The following is a 16,943-nucleotide window of genomic DNA, read 5'->3' as shown; positions in this document are numbered from 1 at the left end:
AGTCTGTCCAACAAATGAGTCCCTGACACGTGTGTGACAATGTTCAGTTGGAACACCTGCCTGCTCCGGCCTTGAAACTACCTAGCTTTGTTTATCTGCTTTCTTATGACCTGCCACGTCCCAAAATACTTATTGTAGCCTAAGATATCCCATCAAATACTGCTATCTAACGTAAACGATTATTTTTTGGGATATAGAAGTAGTGAGATGACCTCCTAGTTACTTCAAGATGCATCCAGTAAATTAAAATTTATTTATACAATCCTAGAACCAATTACATTAGTGGAAAGGACTAACAATGATCTAAGTTCTTAGGCTCTCCCTTACCCATCGCTTCAGATGATTGAGGGTGTTAATGCCGCAGCATCCGGCATTGAGGGGCATTACATTGCTCTGTTCTAAGGTTCTACGTGAAGCTAATTAGATAGCAGATAATCTGGCCAATATAGCCAGTATAGGGCAAGTTGAAATGGTTCTGACTGAAGGATTCTCTCATCACTTAGAGCCATCTAGAAGGGCATTTCCTATGCCAGGTGGATAGTGGGCGCGGACTGTCTCCTCCTCAAGAAAGATTCAGCCACGATGATTGGCTAGATCTGGGGTCATAAATATGCAGACAAGGACCAGCCGTTGCTCCACGATATTCATAGATTACTGAGGGAATGTAGTTTCCACCAAGCCACGCATATCTATAGGGAAGCAAACGGTGCCGCCGACTGGGTTGCTTTCTTTGCAGCTCACTGCTCTAGAGATTTCGTCTGAATAGACCATGGCTTAGTACTATAGCCCTTATGTAGTATTTTATTTTTTAATTTTGTCGGCGATACTCAAGTCTCTCCTTTTCTTGCTTCTCTGTCATTGGGTCTGTTTGTAGCGAGCTTTTGGTGTTAATGGGCTTAACATAGGACTTCGCTTGCAATCCAAGTGTAGTCCGGATCAAATCTGACCGAAGCCTGGCATTCTTTCTCGGAGATCAGAATCGCGTTTTCTTGAAATTATTAATAACTTGAACTTTGAAACGTAAAACTATTTAAGCCTGCAGGCTACAAAGAAGGAAAAATAGAAACAGGAAAATGTTCAGCCTCCGAATCCACTCTGTGGACTCTCCACACCACCACCTCCGCCAAGACGACGCAGCCGCAGGAGCCGGAGAGCCCCAACAAGAAGGCGCGGCCGGCACCAGCAGCAGCTCCTCCTCAATCTCAACGCTAACTCCGCCCAAAAACCCTAACCCTAACCCTAATAACCCTAGAATCCAGCTCCTCCGGGGCGTCGTCCACCTCTACCGCAGCCGCTCCTCCCCCTCCGCCGCCGCCTCCTCCTCCTCCTCCTCCAACCCCCACCCTTCTCCCGATTCCCTGCTCCCTGTACTCCTCCTCCCTTCTCTATACTGCGTTTTCTTTGAATCGCGTCTCATCTACCCTTCAAAAAAAGAATCGCTTCTCATCTTGGAACCTAACAAATCTGTCTGCAGGCCGGGCGCGGCAGGCTCCTCTTCGTCCTCGCCGTCCCCAGCCGCCTCTCGCCGGAGGACTTCCTTCGCTTCTGTGGCTCCTATGTCGAGCGCTCATCGGAGATCCGGGTCATCAGGTAACCCGTAAAATCCAAACTGTAGGCAATTAACTTATAAAAAGCCTGACCTAGAAGAGCATAAAGGGAATTTGGTAACGGGTTTCCTTTAGGAATGATGCCCTGGAGGATCGATACAGTGTGCTGGTTGGGTTTGACGATCAGAAGAAAGCTGATGGTTTCTATCTCGATCTTAATGGGTGGCGTTTCACCTCTGCAGAGGTTCTTGATTTTTATAATTTTGCGTGATGCTTTATTATGTTTAGACCGTGTCTTGAATTCCGGAACGAATTTGGTGTCTAATCCCGGCCTGGCTGCTGTATTTGGTTTGGATTGCAGGGAGAGGTTTGCCACATTCTCTTTGTCGCTTCGGTGGAGTTAACTGAGTCCACAGAGATTGCAGCTACTCCTCCTGCAGGAACCACAGAGTTGCCCACATGTCCTGTTTGCATTGGTGAGATTCTATGCTCGAGGCTACTTAGTCCCCAAACAGGCTTTAGCTTCTTCCTTTTTTTTTAAAAAAAAAAAGATCGTTATCTTCATTCGCAAGTAGGAAAGCTTGGTGAATGAGGCCTCAAAAAGCTAATCCGGCACTGTCGGGAAAGTTATTGATTTAAGAATCTCTTACAACCTCCTGTGTCCTTCCACTTGAGGCAATAGGGTTGCCATGGTTTTGTCATGGAATTCTCCAAATTGGACTTTGTTTCACATCGCTTCATTCTAGTCAATGTTAGTCTCCTCCGGTTTCTCCTTTCAAATGTGAAATCTTTTTTTTTTTGGCATCTCCTCCTCACAAAGGCTGTTTGTGATTATTGCTGTTCATGTTCCAATATTAAACAAATCTTCTATTCTTCTATGTAGCTACTACTCTTCCTTTGCATTTATAACACCATTCGTCCTAGATTTTGCATGCATCTCTTTGGACATTTTCTGCTACAAATGTATGCTCGTCTTCACTGCCTAACATTCTAATACATAGGCTGGTGCAGATCTTGTAACTCTCTTATAGAATAATGAGGCCTAAATAGAAGATACAGGAAAACCCACATATTTTATATTGGCTTGCCAGATACATCCTCTTAGGTTCAGCAGGGAACTGTTATATTTAATTTTGTGGCTCTTAACTCCTTTTTGGCTTTTTTCATTTGATCGAATTATTTTGCTCTCTCTGACTTCATATATTTTGTATATTCAATGGCTTAGAGAGATTGGACCAAGACATAAGTGGGATTGTAGCAACTACTTGTGACCATTCTTTTCAATGCTCATGCATTTCGAAATGGGTGAATTCATCTTGCTCGGTAAGTGCCACTTAACATGCTACTGAGATTTGTTTCTTGATGATATTCTAATGCCAATATGCAAGTAAGAAATACTAAATTGTTTTTTAAAAAAATCATCAAAAAAATTTGGAGCAATTGGGGAGATGGGACTATCAGAGGTTTTTAACACTCCTAACTATTGTGTCTTGATGAAGTTTGCTGAAAGCTAGCAATTTCATGAGGTATTGGGACATATTGGTCTTTTTGTTGTCATTTGTTTTTCCATTATTGGAAAGATTCGTAGCAGGACTGGTGTAGATCACTGTAGTTTTGAGTTCCTCTGCAAAAATTTAATAATGCAAGGCTATAAATAACAGAAGTTTAATAGTCAATAAAATGTGAAATTGTACACTTCTCTTTCCATGAAATCCTACTTAACGGTTTTGTTTCAAAATCTAGTGCAGCACATCATTTTGTTTGAAAGAGAGGTGAGACACCTCCATTAGCCTTAAAATGTAGTTTATCCCAAAGTTTCCAGAAGAATGTTCTTGTTCTTTGTTAAGTCATATTTCATTTATAAAAGTAGAGGATGTCTTTAAGCTTTCTGCATAAATTGTAGTTTCCATTGTCCAACTCATTTAATGATCCCACATTCCCGTTTGCACTAGAGCACTAGTTTCATTGATTTACATTTTAAGGGTGTTCATGCTTATAGTACATCTAATAACCCAGAAGAACAATTTTTTACGGTTTTAAAGACTTCAACTTGCCGTATCGGTGTATTTTATGTGCGGTCAATGTATTTAGCTTTTGTTCTTTTTGCTGTTTGTTTTTAGTTCCAAGAGTGGGTTTGATATTTCTTATCTTCTTGCAACATTCCTATTCAATTTTAGGGCTATTTTTAGTAAGTTTTGGAGCCTTAGTCTAAGAAAAATTAGCATCTATAACCTACTATAGGTCTAACTGCTCTAGAAAATATTTATTGGTCATTAATATTGTCTCTTGAAGAGATTTTGATTTTTCCTTTTATTGTTGGGTTCTATAGAGGTCTGAGTTTTGATAATTTTTATAGCCTTAATGTGTATTTTGTTATAAAAAGAGAAGAAAATGGTTAATTCATTTTTGGTGCTGAATAAAATAAATTACATCCTTTTCTTCTACCTTTTCCTGTCTTCTTGTTCTTATATTTCCTTCTTTGGGCATAAGAATTTGGCTTATATCGTGCAAACAAGCTCAGTTGGACTGTGAAACATCAGTCTTTCATAGAAATTGACATGAAAATAATCATAACTATCTAACCCTTTTTCCAACTATTTACTTCATTCATAAAAAAATCTTATACAAATTGCAGGACGCTGAATTAAGAATTTCCTAAAGAATGGCGTTCATAATCCCCCAAAATACCCCCCACTAATGGGTTATGGGAGAGAGAAAGGGGCAGGTGGAGTGGGGCATACAGACACCAAACTCAATGAGAAGGGACATGCATCCCCTCCTTTCCTTTCCACTTGTTTTTTATTAACCAGCCATCAAAGGGCCCCACAATTTTAACGAAAAGGTGCCACATCACACTCTAATATAAGCCCTTCAATCTATAGATTAGATATCTATTTTCAGATGTAAAAGAAAATTAGGGATAAACCTAAAACTAAGTACTAACTAACCGAAGTTTAAAGCAACAATCACCATATCTGTATGCATCATATTTCCTACACAAAAACCTATTTGGGCACCAAAAGAAACATGGTATCTGGTGTCTTTCGTCTCGAATAAATTCTCATTCTTAGCAAGATTGCAGTTGTCTTTTATAAACCTTCAAGATGATGCAGGGTATATTCTTTGCTCGCATGACATACGATGCCGTGCCAACATATCATTAATGCTTCATCTATGTCAAGATCAAGTTCCATTGCTAACTCCATATGTGGGACTGGATTTGTAGGTTATGGTCTTCGCTTATTTTTTTAGCATTCCAGTTTTTCTTAGTTTTGCTTTTTCCAGGACTTTCTATTCTATTAACATCTGTGATTGTGAAATAGAAACTGTTTACTTATCAATTTTCTGCTTCTCAATAGATGCAGATGACGTCAAGTGAACATCATTGTATTAATCTGTTTTTTTTTAGGTTTGTCAATTTTGTCAGGAACATTCTGAAAAACCTACATGCTCAATTTGTGGAACATCTGAAAATCTCTGGATCTGTGTGATCTGCGGTTTTGTTGGATGTGGAAGGTATGTTAGCTCTTGACTGCTATGATACCAATGATTCAGTGCATCTGTCTACCTCCAAAATTGTTTCCTATATGCCATTCGATTTTTTCTAATCTATGTATTGCTAACCTTTGGAAGATATAAAGAAGGTCATGCTGTCAGACATTGGAAAGATACTCAGCATTGTTATTCTCTTGATTTGGAAACACAACGGGTTTGGGACTATGTTGGTGATAGTTATGTTCATCGACTGAATCAATCAAAAAGTGATGATAAGCTGGTCAAGTTGAAGTCCCAATGTAGATCTGTTGGTGACAACTGTGTAAGCTGCACATGTAGTGACGACTCTGGAATTAGTGGAGCCTTATTGGGCAGTAAAGTTGAAGCGGTGAGATTTACAGGCTTTTATCTTTCTTTTCTCCTTCATAATGAATATCTTATTCTCAAAGTGGAATAAAGAATTTTTCCATAGGTCATTAATGTGGTCTGCATTTGTATATTACTTGTGATATGACAATAGATTGTGGATGAGTACAACCACCTACTTGCAAGTCAACTTGAAAACCAAAGACAGGTACAACTTTTTCTTGTTATGTTTTCATGGTATATCATGCTTGCTACTTTCAACAACATTCCATGCACAAACATTTTTTTTTACTTCCATCAAGAGTTAGATTTAATGCCAAAAGTTGGACTCTGCAATCTGAATGTCCATCTTTTCCGTCATGACTATGTTAGAACTTCTGCCTTATTTGTTGTTTTATTCACAGTATTATGAAACTCTACTTCAAGAGGCAAAAGAAAAGAGGGAGAAATATATTTCTGAAGCTGTGGAAAAAACTGTGAATTCGAAGCTGCAGGATATCCAACTTAAACTTGAAAATGTTATTAGGGAGAAGAAAGTTGTTGCTGAAGTAGGCCTCTTTTACCCTTTTTTTGTTTTGTTGAGTTATACCTATTTTGATTTTACAGTAGCTAGTCTGCTCCATCTCCATTGTTTTTATTTAGTCTCTTTTTCTTTCTCTGCAGTGCTTACTCTCATAGGCTATTTTCTTTTTTGCATTTAGACGAATGAGAATCTTATGAAGAATCAGAATCTTTGGCGCGAAAAGGTCAAAGAAATTGAGGAGAGGTATGTTGCTTTTTTGTTATGTTTAGATAAATCAGAGATCAAAAAGGTTCACTAAGAAAACTAGATAATAATTGTTTCTGGTGGCAGCAGTGCATTATTAGAATGACCAATGCATTACTAGTGTCTAGGGGATGTTAAGCTGGGATCAAGAGTCAGTTCCTAGCGTGCATTTCTTCACGATGAAACTTCATTTCAGTGGTATACTATGAAAGTTCTGCACTTTTTCGATGATACAAAGAAATATTGCATGCCAAGCTGATAATGATTGCTTAAGATGTCCAGAGTTTTATTCTTTGCTTCTGGTAATGTCATCGGATTACATGAGTGATGGTTGTGACTAGGTAATGGCATGATCAGCGGCTAGGTGAATAAGAAGTGCTCAGCATATGAATTTATGGTTTTCGCTATTTTCTTTTTCTTAATTTTCTCTAGAATAAGAATATGCATTTATGTTTTCATTGTGTTGAAAGTATTTCTAATTCTAAGATGTGGACTCAAGTTTTCTAATTTAATGTGATTGAAATGAATCTTACATTGGTAAGTTTAGGGTTTAGGGTTTGGGGTTTGGGATTTAGGGTTTATATACCCAGGATACATGTATGTCAGAATGTATCTTGAAAATGGAGAGTTTGTGGTAAGTCGAAGCTGAATGTCTCTATGTATGAGGTTTGTCTATTGTTTTCTGACATCAGAATAATCATGTCACAGAAGCTTTTCAGACTTCAGCTTTTAATTACGTAAACGGTATGGTTATTGCAAAGGACATGACGGAATGTTAGCCGCTTCTCTGATGAAGTAATTGAATACCATCATTCTCTTGTTATCATTACCATGACCTCCATGTTCCTAATAATATGAAGTTCACCTTGCATGGCAGAAACAATCTATCACCTCGTATATCACAACACTATTTAAAATGACAATTGACATGTCATGTTTTATATTATCAGTTGAGAGTGGTGCATTGTTCTGATCGTTGTCTTTAATACTGCATTACTGCTATGATCTTCTTTTTTTTTGGCTGTAAATATAAGTATCTGTTAAGAAAACTTGATGCATGCGATTTACAGGGAGAGAGCAACATTAAAATTGAAGGATGAAAGGATCCGTGATCTAGTGGAAGAGGTATCTAAACTCAGCTCCTCTTAACCAGTAATACAAGTGTAACTGTGTAAGCCAATATATGCAAATAAAAAATAAGCGAGAAAAATCAAACAAGTGCTTATTGAGTGCCGCATGTTTGATGCAGATCAGAGATTTTACAGTCAGCATTGAGGCCCAGAAGGCACTTGATGACATGGTTGGTGCGGATGATATCCGAGGAGGGACAGTGTTGCCAGTTTCATCACCCCAGCCTTCCTCAACACGGAACAAAAGATCATCAAAATTGAATCGGAGGCGAAATTGAAGGTCCAATATTTGGTTATGCGCCAGAATTACAAGTCCCGTTGGATAGATCAAAGTTATTAACGATGCTCTGGCTACAGAATGACCTGCTTACACGCTGGAAGAGCGATGCATGTTTGCATCTCTCTGTAATCTGACTCTCTGTAGCTCCTTTCTGGTTAAATTTCTATAAGTTTAATGCTAGCATGTAATTGCATTTTAGTTCTATGAAATTTACACCTGGATAATGAAATAGCTTTGTTTTTTTTTCTTCTCATTTTCACTTAATCCATACGATCTTAGTTTTTAATTTGTAGATTTTTATATTCTTTTCAAAATTGGGCATTTAGATTGAAAGAGAGGATGCAAGAACCCTTGATCTATCTCTTTAGAGGGCCTTGAATATCAAATCTACCCTAGATCAAAGCACACAAGAGCTTAGTCTGAGGTTAGATCTCTTGATTCCTGGGATCGACCGCTATATTCTAATTTAATAGGTGCATGGTACAAACCCTTTATTCTGTGGAGGTTTAGGTTCTCATATGAGGACTAATTAGAGCTGAAATTAAATTAGATACAGGTTAAATACTAGCATATCCATATCTCTATTTGTTTTAAATGTATATAAATATAAATTAAATACCAAACGTATAAATATCAATATGGATATAGATTAGATAATTAAATTTTTTTGTGGTGAAGTAGGATGCAAATGGTTTTTTGTGGTGAACGAATGAGAAGCCCTGGCAAATATTGAGGAATAAAAGTACTTGTGCTTGTTTCAGTGAGGGTATCAAAAATACTCTTGAATAAGCTCTATTTCAAAATATATATTTCTATATATTTTGCTACTCCAAAATAAATAAATATTCAAACGGTCATATGATTTTTTTTTTCCCCTCGTGCCTACCGAAGTATTGGCTGACACTCAGATGTTTATGGGTCTATTTTGCCGAGTTCCTTAAAGAAAGTTGTCTCGCGCTCCTCGGTATTCTCTACCTACCCACTTGTGTTGGTTTCGGGTACAGAGACTCTTTCGTTGAAGGTCGTTCGAGCTTTTTCTGGAAGTATGGCATGGGTTACTTCAGCGCCGCCAGACACAATATCTTGAGTACCCGGTGTGGTCACAGAAACGATCGGCGGTCGTAGCATGACCTCAAGAGTACCTTCTGATTACAGCATATAGAGGTGTACCAATCCCACCATTTGAGCTTTACAAAGGAAATGCACCAATGACTGCCTATAGCAGATAGTCAAAAGGATGTACAACCTATTTTGTTACACTCACTTTTCTCTACTGGACGTCGAACGTTCTGATTCGATGGGGTCGCCGGTTAGATGACCGCGGGTGAGCCACTTGGGCGGAATGGACAGAAACCATCGAGCTGGAGCAACCTGTTCTTCCTGAATAATACCCCGATTCAAGGTCAAAGAATTTCCTGCTGCTACCATATAATATTCATCTCTATTTGGTGATAAATAAACCATCTGGTTATGCCGACATTTCCCCTTATCTTATTTATTCCTTACCGGATTCCATTCTTTCGGTTAGGAAGGATCTGTTTAACCAGAGTGGGCGTTGGTAGCAGGATTTCTAGGAGCCATTGCATGTGCCTAATGTTGCGAGAATTTTTTTTTTTTTGGATAAATCAGATAATTTAAATTAAATTAGAAAATATATATTTGTGGAAATCCATAAATAAAATATTAAAAATTGGATAGAAAGATCAGTATATAGTGAGATTTTTTGGAGTCGTTGGCTATACTAAGTAGTGAGGTGGCAGCAATCCGACGGTATGGTGTTCCCATTACTTCGGCTGCCATGGGGAGAGGGGATCCGCCGAATCCTAGATTTTCTCTCCTCGAATCCTACTCCGAACGACGCTGGGTCTTTACGTTCCCGTCTCCTGTACCCCGCGATCGCCACCGAGCACCACCGTCATCAGCCGCCTCGTCGCCTCTCTTCTCTTTTATTCTTCTCCGATCGCCGCTGGACCTGGAACGGATCTCTCTGCCGCCGTGCAGCACCGTCGTCGCCTTTCGTCTCTGCCGTCGCCGTCGTCGCCTCTACGTCGTCGTTGCCGTCTGCGTCGTGGTCTCTGCGGCGAAGCTCCGCTGAGCGTATGAGATTCGTCGAGACCGGGCAATGGCGGGCTTCGAGCTTCGCTGCACGCCGAAATCGCCGGTAACCATCGATTCCTCTGATCCCTCTTCCAGTCCCCATGTTTTCCTTCCTCCCCCCTCCTTTTTTTGTGTAAAGAGCGGGCTCCCGTTGATGAGATTCGCTATCGGTCTCAGGAATGCCACAGATCTCTTGATTCTGACTTAGTTTTTTTATGTTGATTCGATTGATATATGGATCTGGTGTCGTTTTTAATTTCTCTATAGATTCGTCGTTCATCTGGGAGAGGGCAACAGATCTAGGGTATGGTGATTTCGTTTCTGTATGTTTTGGTTTCGCTCATTAGAAAAATGAAGCGAGATAGGATTCTAATTGGGACGGCTTATGATAATCCATTAACACTTCGATCTGTGATTCTTCTTAGGAAATTTGGTATTGATTTTCCTTGAAGTTTTCATGTATGTTCTTATTATTGACCCGTTTTTTCGTTGCTTTTTTTTCCCCTGTAACTGCTATCTAAGTTAGAGAAATGGATGGGAGAACCAAATGAAATTTGATTATGAATGAGGATTGATGATGTCATGGTCTCTTAATGATCTAAGCTGTGATCTACGGCATATATAACAGCAATAGACTGGTATAACTTTTCTTTTTCTCTTTTTCTCCATATGTAATCGTCTTTTTCAAGAGTGACGTATGATCATAATTATGTTTAGGAAAACTTTGGTAATGGCATATACATATATTACCCTGCTGATTTGTGAAGGTAAGTTCTACCCTGACTAACCAAAGGTTTGAGATGATATATAATGGGGAGTGCCAGAGACATAGGTTTCCCTTGACCGAAGACCTTGCGAACTCTAATTGCATAATTTGTCCGTATTTCTAATTGTATCTCATTACTTTTTCCTGTCTTCTCTCGTATTGTTCTAGTAAATGGAAACAAACATGTTTGTTTATAAATATGTAGAAATAAAAGGTGAAATGGGCAAGGAGATAGTCTTAAATATCTAAAATTCTTTCCCTAAAAAAGAAAGTAGAAGTCAGCCTAACCCTATTGGTTTCCTCTCTATCTCAATAACTTTTGTTGAATTTCCTTTAGAACTGTTAGATTGGGCATTGGTGCCCTTCTAAAACTTTTATTTTGAGTGTCAAAATGATTTTATTTTGAAAATCATTATTAGCACAAAAGGACTAACTACGTACTATTTAACGTGCAATGTGGCAAGAAGTTTAGAAAGTTAAGAACCTTAGAAATTCCTTTTATTTCTTTGCTGGGGTAGGGCAGATAATATAGGGTCTACCTTTGGAAACGTATTTCTTTGATAATCTGTGCACTAGGCTATAGCCAGTGTTGAATTCTCCCTTTGGCTTCCTTGTCAGTTTTGTTCTGCTTCATAATCTTTTTTCTACTACTCCACTAACCCTTTGGATTTTATAGTTCCTATTATAGGCGTATTATTCCCTGTCACCGTAGCAAAAGACATGCCTCCATCCCTCTCTCTCTATTCTTTTTGTAATTTAATTTCTTCATCTCTTAGAATTGTTGAAAAGAAACTGAAAGTAAGTGGGCCATGGATCCTAACTTTGATTCTTGTTAGTTCATTTATTCTTTTTAGATGGAAGGGTGCACAACCATGTTGAGTATCAGGGCTGCAATTGGCTAACTCGACCCTGCATTTGACCAAAAACTAATCTTATTTTAACTGTCCTGTGGGTCAAGATATGATCCTAACCCTAGACTTTATTCACTTGACTTGGCCAGTTATGGATCGTCCAAGATTAATTCATCGAATGTCTATCAGGGCTGCAAGTGACTAGCTTTACACCAGATTTGGCGGAAAACTAATCTTACTTTGACCTCCCCGTGGGTCAGGATTGGGTCCTAAATCTAGACTTTATTCTTTCGACTTGGCCAGTTATGGATCACCTAGACTTTATTCATTTGACTTGACCAGTGATGGATCTTGCAAGATTGATTCATTCAAATTTCCCTGAATCTACCTAATCAGTCTTGACAATAAATATCAACTTGGCCATGTAAATTCATTTTCAATCCAACATAATTGTGCCCAAACTAGTTGGTTAAGTTTAGGCCCAAATCCTTAACCTGAACTAATTGTACCAATTATGTACACCCGGACCTTGCCATAAGCATATGGAGTATTTTTGCCTTGTTGGATGTTAACTTCCTGTGGAAACTTAGACCTTAAAATCTCAACTTCCTGCTGAATAACCACAATTTGTCTGGGAATGCGTAGAAGATAATCATTATAGAGAAAATTCCAAATCAGAATTTGCTATGCGATGTAAGACTTTTTTAACATCTTGTAGAAGAGGAAGAATTTCAAGGAACAAGATTGATGGTTATACCATATTCTTTTAGCTTTTGGGTAAATGTAAATTTGAAAACGTTTTGTAATAAGAACAAGTTATGGATGGTTATAACAAATATTTTTAGGTTTTGTCTCAGTGAAAGATATGCTATTTTGGCTCCTCTCACACAAGAATTTCAAGTTGCTTTTTTCCTCTTCAATGTATCTGCTTTATAGGTATATCATGATGCTGCTGTACAATTTTTATTTCTTTTTAGTATAATGATGAACATTATCTGATCATGGGTTTTGCTGTGTCAAAAATAGGTCGTTATGATATGAAGCTGATTGTTAGCTGGCTAAATTTAATAGCGGGCAGCTGAAGTAAGAACCTCTTGTTTTGACACCCTTCTATCAATTCCATAGCGGCAGAAATTCATCAACTTTTACGTCATGATACTAACTTGCCAATCTGTTTCCTTCTATTTATCCAGGTGATTTTAAAACATCAGTTTCTTGTTTAATTCTTAGTCTAGGGTAAGATGGTGAAGCTGACAATGGTAGCACGTGTTACTGATGGCCTTCCATTAGCAGAAGGGTTGGATGATGGCCGTGATCAGAAAGATATTGAATTCTACAAACAGCAAGCAAAGCTTTTATTTAAGAACCTGTCTAGAGGACAAAATGAGGCTTCGAGAATGTCGATTGAGACGGGTCCTTACTTTTTTCAGTATCCTCCGTTCTGTGCTTTCATCATATTACACTTTCTAATAGATAATATTTAGATCATCCAGGGGATAATGTAGTACTAAATTTTCTGTTTGTGTGTTTGAAACTTGCAGATTCTAGACATTTTTGAAAAAGAAACCATTTTGCTGGGAAATGTTGTTATGATTTCATATATGTTTTTCTTTTATCCTAAGAAACATATTTCCACTGTAATTTTAACTTCTTTCTTAATTCTAAATTTTCTACTCAAAAGACAGCTGTAATTTGAGACTTGGACCCATGTCATATATTTATTTATTATTGTTTAATATGAGTATCTTACTTGAGACGGAAAGATAGCATTATGAAAACCTTGGATCCTTTTCAATATTTTCACTCCTACTGAAGTTCTATGACACATCAAAAAAAAAACTCTACCATAGAAGTGCAGGACTTTTAGCATATTTCTCCTGATAGCACTGCGAACTTCAATTTTCTAATTGAATTCCCGAGCAGCCTGATATTTTTATATACTCAATATGATTTTTATATTTGTCCATTGTTTTTTGCCAAATAGTGTTATGTCTTCCTTGACTACGTATACAGCTATATCATTGAGGGTCATGTTTGTTATCTGACAATGTGTGATCGTTCTTATCCGAAAAAACTTGCTTTTCAATACCTGGAGGATCTCAAAAATGAGTTTGAGAGAGTTAATGGAAATCAAATTGAAACTGCTGCAAGGCCATATGCTTTTATCAAGTTTGGTATGTTTTGTTAATTTGCACTCTCCTCTTTGTTTGCTCACATGTTTGATGTCTCATAATTCATCTGGTTTATTGGTTTTTTATATTTTTGATATGAAGATACATTCATACAGAAGACTAAGAAATTGTACTCGGATACTCGATCCCAGCGTAACCTTGCAAAGCTGAATGATGAACTTTATGAGGTCCACCAAATAATGACTCGCAATGTTCAAGAAGTACTTGGTGTTGGTGAAAAACTAGATCGTGAGATAGAAATCCTTATCCTTCTTTATTGCTTAAATTTGGTCTTGCATGTTTTCTTAAAACATTGACTTTGATCATAAAGAACTATAATAGAGAGATGTAAACATATTATCGATTGAAGATGTGGCATTGGATTCAAATTGTCCCATACATGTATTCCTTAGAACTTGATTTTTTTATTGACGCTTTCTGCATCCATACAGTATTTCTATCAGCAATCTCACATCAAGGCAGTTTATCTAAGAAACACTTTATGTAGGCTATCTACAATTTTATTTTTCAAGACAAGGATTCCACTACCTTATTCTTGGGGCATTTGATGTGTTAAATATTTACAACCATATCTGCTCACATGTACAATAGACTTCTAGTTTTTGAATGACGTAATTTGTGGTTTCATGAAATGAATTGATATTCATATCATATTTTCAAAACTTTTGCTACGTCCAATATTTTTTCTTGCTTTACTCATTCTAGCATAAAATGAATGTCTGTTAATTGGAAGTAAGTTTTATTAATTTGTCCTATGTTTGTAAGCAATTATAATGCTCTATAAAAAGATCTTGGTCAAGGAACATCCAATATATCATGGTACTCTTTCCGTTTGTAAATTTAAATGGAAACACGATGTTTTGTAGAATTATGCACTATTCAGCACTCATATCTTTTCTATTATCTCTTATCTCAGGTATTGAATTGTTGTTAAATGCAGTAAATATTTATGTAGTACTCGCAATAGGCATCTTATGCTTTCCTTTTTTTAAAGGAAGGCCATACTTTTATTCATTTTAGAATGCCCTTAGCATTATCACTGTTATTTTATAAGAAAAGCAGGAACTCTCTTTTTTTTTTTTTAGGAGAGAGGAAACCTGGTTGAAAATTGGGTGAAGGTGGGACTTGAACCCAGATTATTTGGACCAACCACCAATAACTTTACCAACTGCACTAGTCACCCTCAGCTCTTTATTTCTCAAGTGCGGCAGAGTGCTCACTTAGCGTACAGTTTACAATAAGCGTTTTTGTTGATATCTCTAAATGACCTTTCCATGCAGAGGTCAGTGAACTATCAAGCAGGCTGACATCTGAGTCTCGCATCTACGCTGACAAGGCAAGAGATCTAAACCGGCAGGTATAATAACATGATTATACATCTCTATCTATGGTAAAAATTTATATATTCTAGTATGAAGTATGTGTGCTATGTCATTGGATTTAAGATTTATCTAAACCTAAGCTTGAAGTATCTTGATAATAGAACAACCTTCAAAGGTGCATCCCCCCAGCCCCGCCCCGCGCCCCTTCTTTCCCATCCCTGAAAAAAAAAGAAAGAACAAAAGAAAAACAGTAAAGTTTCCTCAACCAAACAATGACACTTCTGTCATTGCTGATTTAGGTCTCTTTCCACTCGAAAAGCACCAATTCCTGGCAAGGAGAAAGAGCCAAGTTTGAGAAAGAGCCAAATTTCATTATAGACTATTACCAGTCCACTTACATGATTGAGTTTCAATTTTCCAATTCACCAAAGCACAGAACCACCTCTGGGAAAAAACAGGATTTGAGAAAATTTTACTAGTAGCTAATTGATTGTCCCTGTATAATGAAGACAACTTACTTTAACAACAGTGCAGTCATTGATTATTGAAAGGATATCTATGAGGAATTTAAGTTGTCCTAGTTCCTGAATATTTTGGTTTTAACATGAATTTTTTATTCTTTTTTAATTGAAAGGACATCTATGTGGACCATAAGAGACTATAACGTTACATCATAGTTAATGTATTGTACAAATGGAACGTAGACACATTTACTGTGGTTCAGCCCTCCTTTTGATGCCAAGTTCATAGTAATTTTGCCTCTAGTCATCTGTTAGCTCATAAGTCATAATTAACAGAATGAAAGTGGAGATTTGTAGAGTTACAAGTTCAAGCATATGCAATGGACCAATATGTGACCTAGAACTGTATGAAGAGAGTGCCAACTGATGTTACTTTTATTTGCTGCTGGTGTAAATATCTGGATGACAAACAAAAAGCGTCCAAAGTTGAATCGAACTGAGAACAACAGATTATCAATTTCTTAAAATGTTATACGGTGAAATCACTTAACAGGTATTATAACCATAATCAATATTTTTTCTCTTATCTGTCTAAAGCGAACTAATGAATACAGTCCAAGGAGCACGAATTAGAAACCTTATGGTGCTTGAGACCTTTCCAGCATTCTTACCTTGACATAATTCTAAAGTGCTTCTTATTTATGGTACTCTTTGGAACCCTATTGCTTGGTTTGCAGCAACCCCACATTTATTTCTGATGCCAGTGAAGGTGATAGGATACCCTCTCCTTTTTTTTCCCCTTTTTTTTGTGTGACTTTTGGGTGGACCAACTTGACTCTAACAACCCTCCTTGCAATAGCGATGCTTGGGTAGCATACAGTGTTCTTTTTTTTTTTTTGGTTGGGGGGTGGGGGGGGGGGAGGGGGGGAGGGAGCAGAAGAATCGGCCTTCTTTTTGAAGCTATTATTTGTTGGTAATGTTCTGAGTTAATTTCTTGGAACTATTTTATTGTCATTAACATCATTTATTTAACTTGCATTGCGTAGAATAGCAGCATAAGTGGATTGCTAGAATGGGATTAGGTAGGCAAGCATGCACCGTTCTTATATCTTCTCCTCCTTTTCTTTTATTTTTATTTATTTTACCTCTGCTGATCTGGGATCATGCTCTATGGGCCAGGCCTTGATTCGGAAGTGGGCTCCAGTTGCTGTTGTGCTTGGAGTTGTCATGCTTCTCTTCTGGGTCAAAAAGAAGATATGGTGATTTCATGTATTGAAAGAATCAAATATGATTCTCTTATACGAATATATACATTTCCATCTTGGTCATCTCCAGAAAGCACGCACCTGGGTTCAGTTCCTTTTCCCTGCCAAAATGTTGGATGATATGACTAGTCTCTGCAAATATTAGTAGGCAGATAATATTAGATATTCAATTGAACTTTTTTGTTTCAGAAAAAAAAATTAAAGGTAATTGCTTGTGTGGTCATACTCTATCAAGGCAGCTTATCCGAAAATATTGTTATTCCTGTGCTGATATATTGCGGCCTGGATATATGATTGATAAATCTTGATGAGCATAAAGGCTAGAAGGCATCATGATATGCTCCCACAATTCGTCAAATTTTGTTAAATCATGTGAGTTGGCTAGAAGATTTTATGCCCGGTTAG

General features: G+C 37.6%; 2 protein-coding genes across 5 annotated transcripts; both read left to right on the top strand.

The window, feature by feature from the left end:
• Positions 1-965: 965 nt before the first annotated feature.
• Positions 966-7,837, top strand: LOC103710083 (BRAP2 RING ZnF UBP domain-containing protein 1). Of its 2 annotated transcripts, XM_008795692.4 has the most exons (12): positions 1,025-1,367; positions 1,475-1,590; positions 1,683-1,791; positions 1,909-2,023; positions 2,773-2,870; positions 4,957-5,063; positions 5,181-5,430; positions 5,563-5,616; positions 5,813-5,956; positions 6,110-6,174; positions 7,245-7,299; positions 7,424-7,837. In XM_008795692.4, exons 1-12 carry the CDS (start codon positions 1,074-1,076, stop codon positions 7,580-7,582), a joined length of 1,566 nt encoding a protein of 521 aa, XP_008793914.2. In that variant the 5' UTR covers positions 1,025-1,073; the 3' UTR covers positions 7,583-7,837. The 2 variants fall into 2 exon arrangements, with proteins under 2 accessions (XP_038971868.1, XP_008793914.2); XM_039115940.1 differs by lacking the exons at positions 7,245-7,299; positions 7,424-7,837 and having other exon boundaries at positions 966-1,367; positions 6,072-6,174.
• Positions 7,838-9,359: 1,522 nt separating this feature from the next.
• Positions 9,360-16,811, top strand: LOC103710080 (25.3 kDa vesicle transport protein). Of its 3 annotated transcripts, XM_039115939.1 has the most exons (8): positions 9,361-9,745; positions 12,325-12,381; positions 12,492-12,727; positions 13,312-13,472; positions 13,572-13,718; positions 14,771-14,847; positions 16,320-16,355; positions 16,453-16,811. In XM_039115939.1, exons 3-7 carry the CDS (start codon positions 12,540-12,542, stop codon positions 16,353-16,355), a joined length of 609 nt encoding a protein of 202 aa, XP_038971867.1. In that variant the 5' UTR covers positions 9,361-9,745; positions 12,325-12,381; positions 12,492-12,539; the 3' UTR covers positions 16,453-16,811. The 3 variants fall into 3 exon arrangements, with proteins under 3 accessions (XP_008793908.1, XP_038971867.1, XP_008793905.1); XM_008795686.4 differs by lacking the exon at positions 16,320-16,355 and having other exon boundaries at positions 9,360-9,745; positions 12,529-12,727; XM_008795683.4 differs by lacking the exon at positions 16,320-16,355.
• Positions 16,812-16,943: the final 132 nt, after the last annotated feature.

Source organism: Phoenix dactylifera, unplaced genomic scaffold (genome assembly GCF_009389715.1).
Source record: "Phoenix dactylifera cultivar Barhee BC4 unplaced genomic scaffold, palm_55x_up_171113_PBpolish2nd_filt_p 000046F, whole genome shotgun sequence".
Classification (NCBI taxonomy): Eukaryota; Viridiplantae; Streptophyta; class Magnoliopsida; order Arecales; family Arecaceae; genus Phoenix; species Phoenix dactylifera.
The sequence above is the reverse complement of the archived record's forward strand: the minus strand, read 5'-3'. Positions and strand labels throughout refer to the sequence as shown.

Bases quoted from the DNA above. Each gene is read 5' to 3' on its own strand.
- LOC103710083 (XM_008795692.4), top strand. From the start codon at position 1,074: ATGTTCAGCCTCCGAATCCACTCTGTGGACTCTCCACACCACCACCTC. The intron at 1,792-1,908 runs GTTCTTGATTTT...TTTGGATTGCAG, and splicing joins GGCGTTTCACCTCTGCAGAG to GGAGAGGTTTGCCACATTCT. The intron at 5,957-6,109 runs GTAGGCCTCTTT...TTTTGCATTTAG, and splicing joins AGAAGAAAGTTGTTGCTGAA to ACGAATGAGAATCTTATGAA.
- LOC103710080 (XM_008795686.4), top strand. From the start codon at position 12,540: ATGGTGAAGCTGACAATGGTAGCACGTGTTACTGATGGCCTTCCATTA. The intron at 12,728-13,311 runs GTATCCTCCGTT...CTACGTATACAG, and splicing joins ACGGGTCCTTACTTTTTTCA to CTATATCATTGAGGGTCATG. The intron at 13,473-13,571 runs GTATGTTTTGTT...TTTGATATGAAG, and splicing joins ATATGCTTTTATCAAGTTTG to ATACATTCATACAGAAGACT.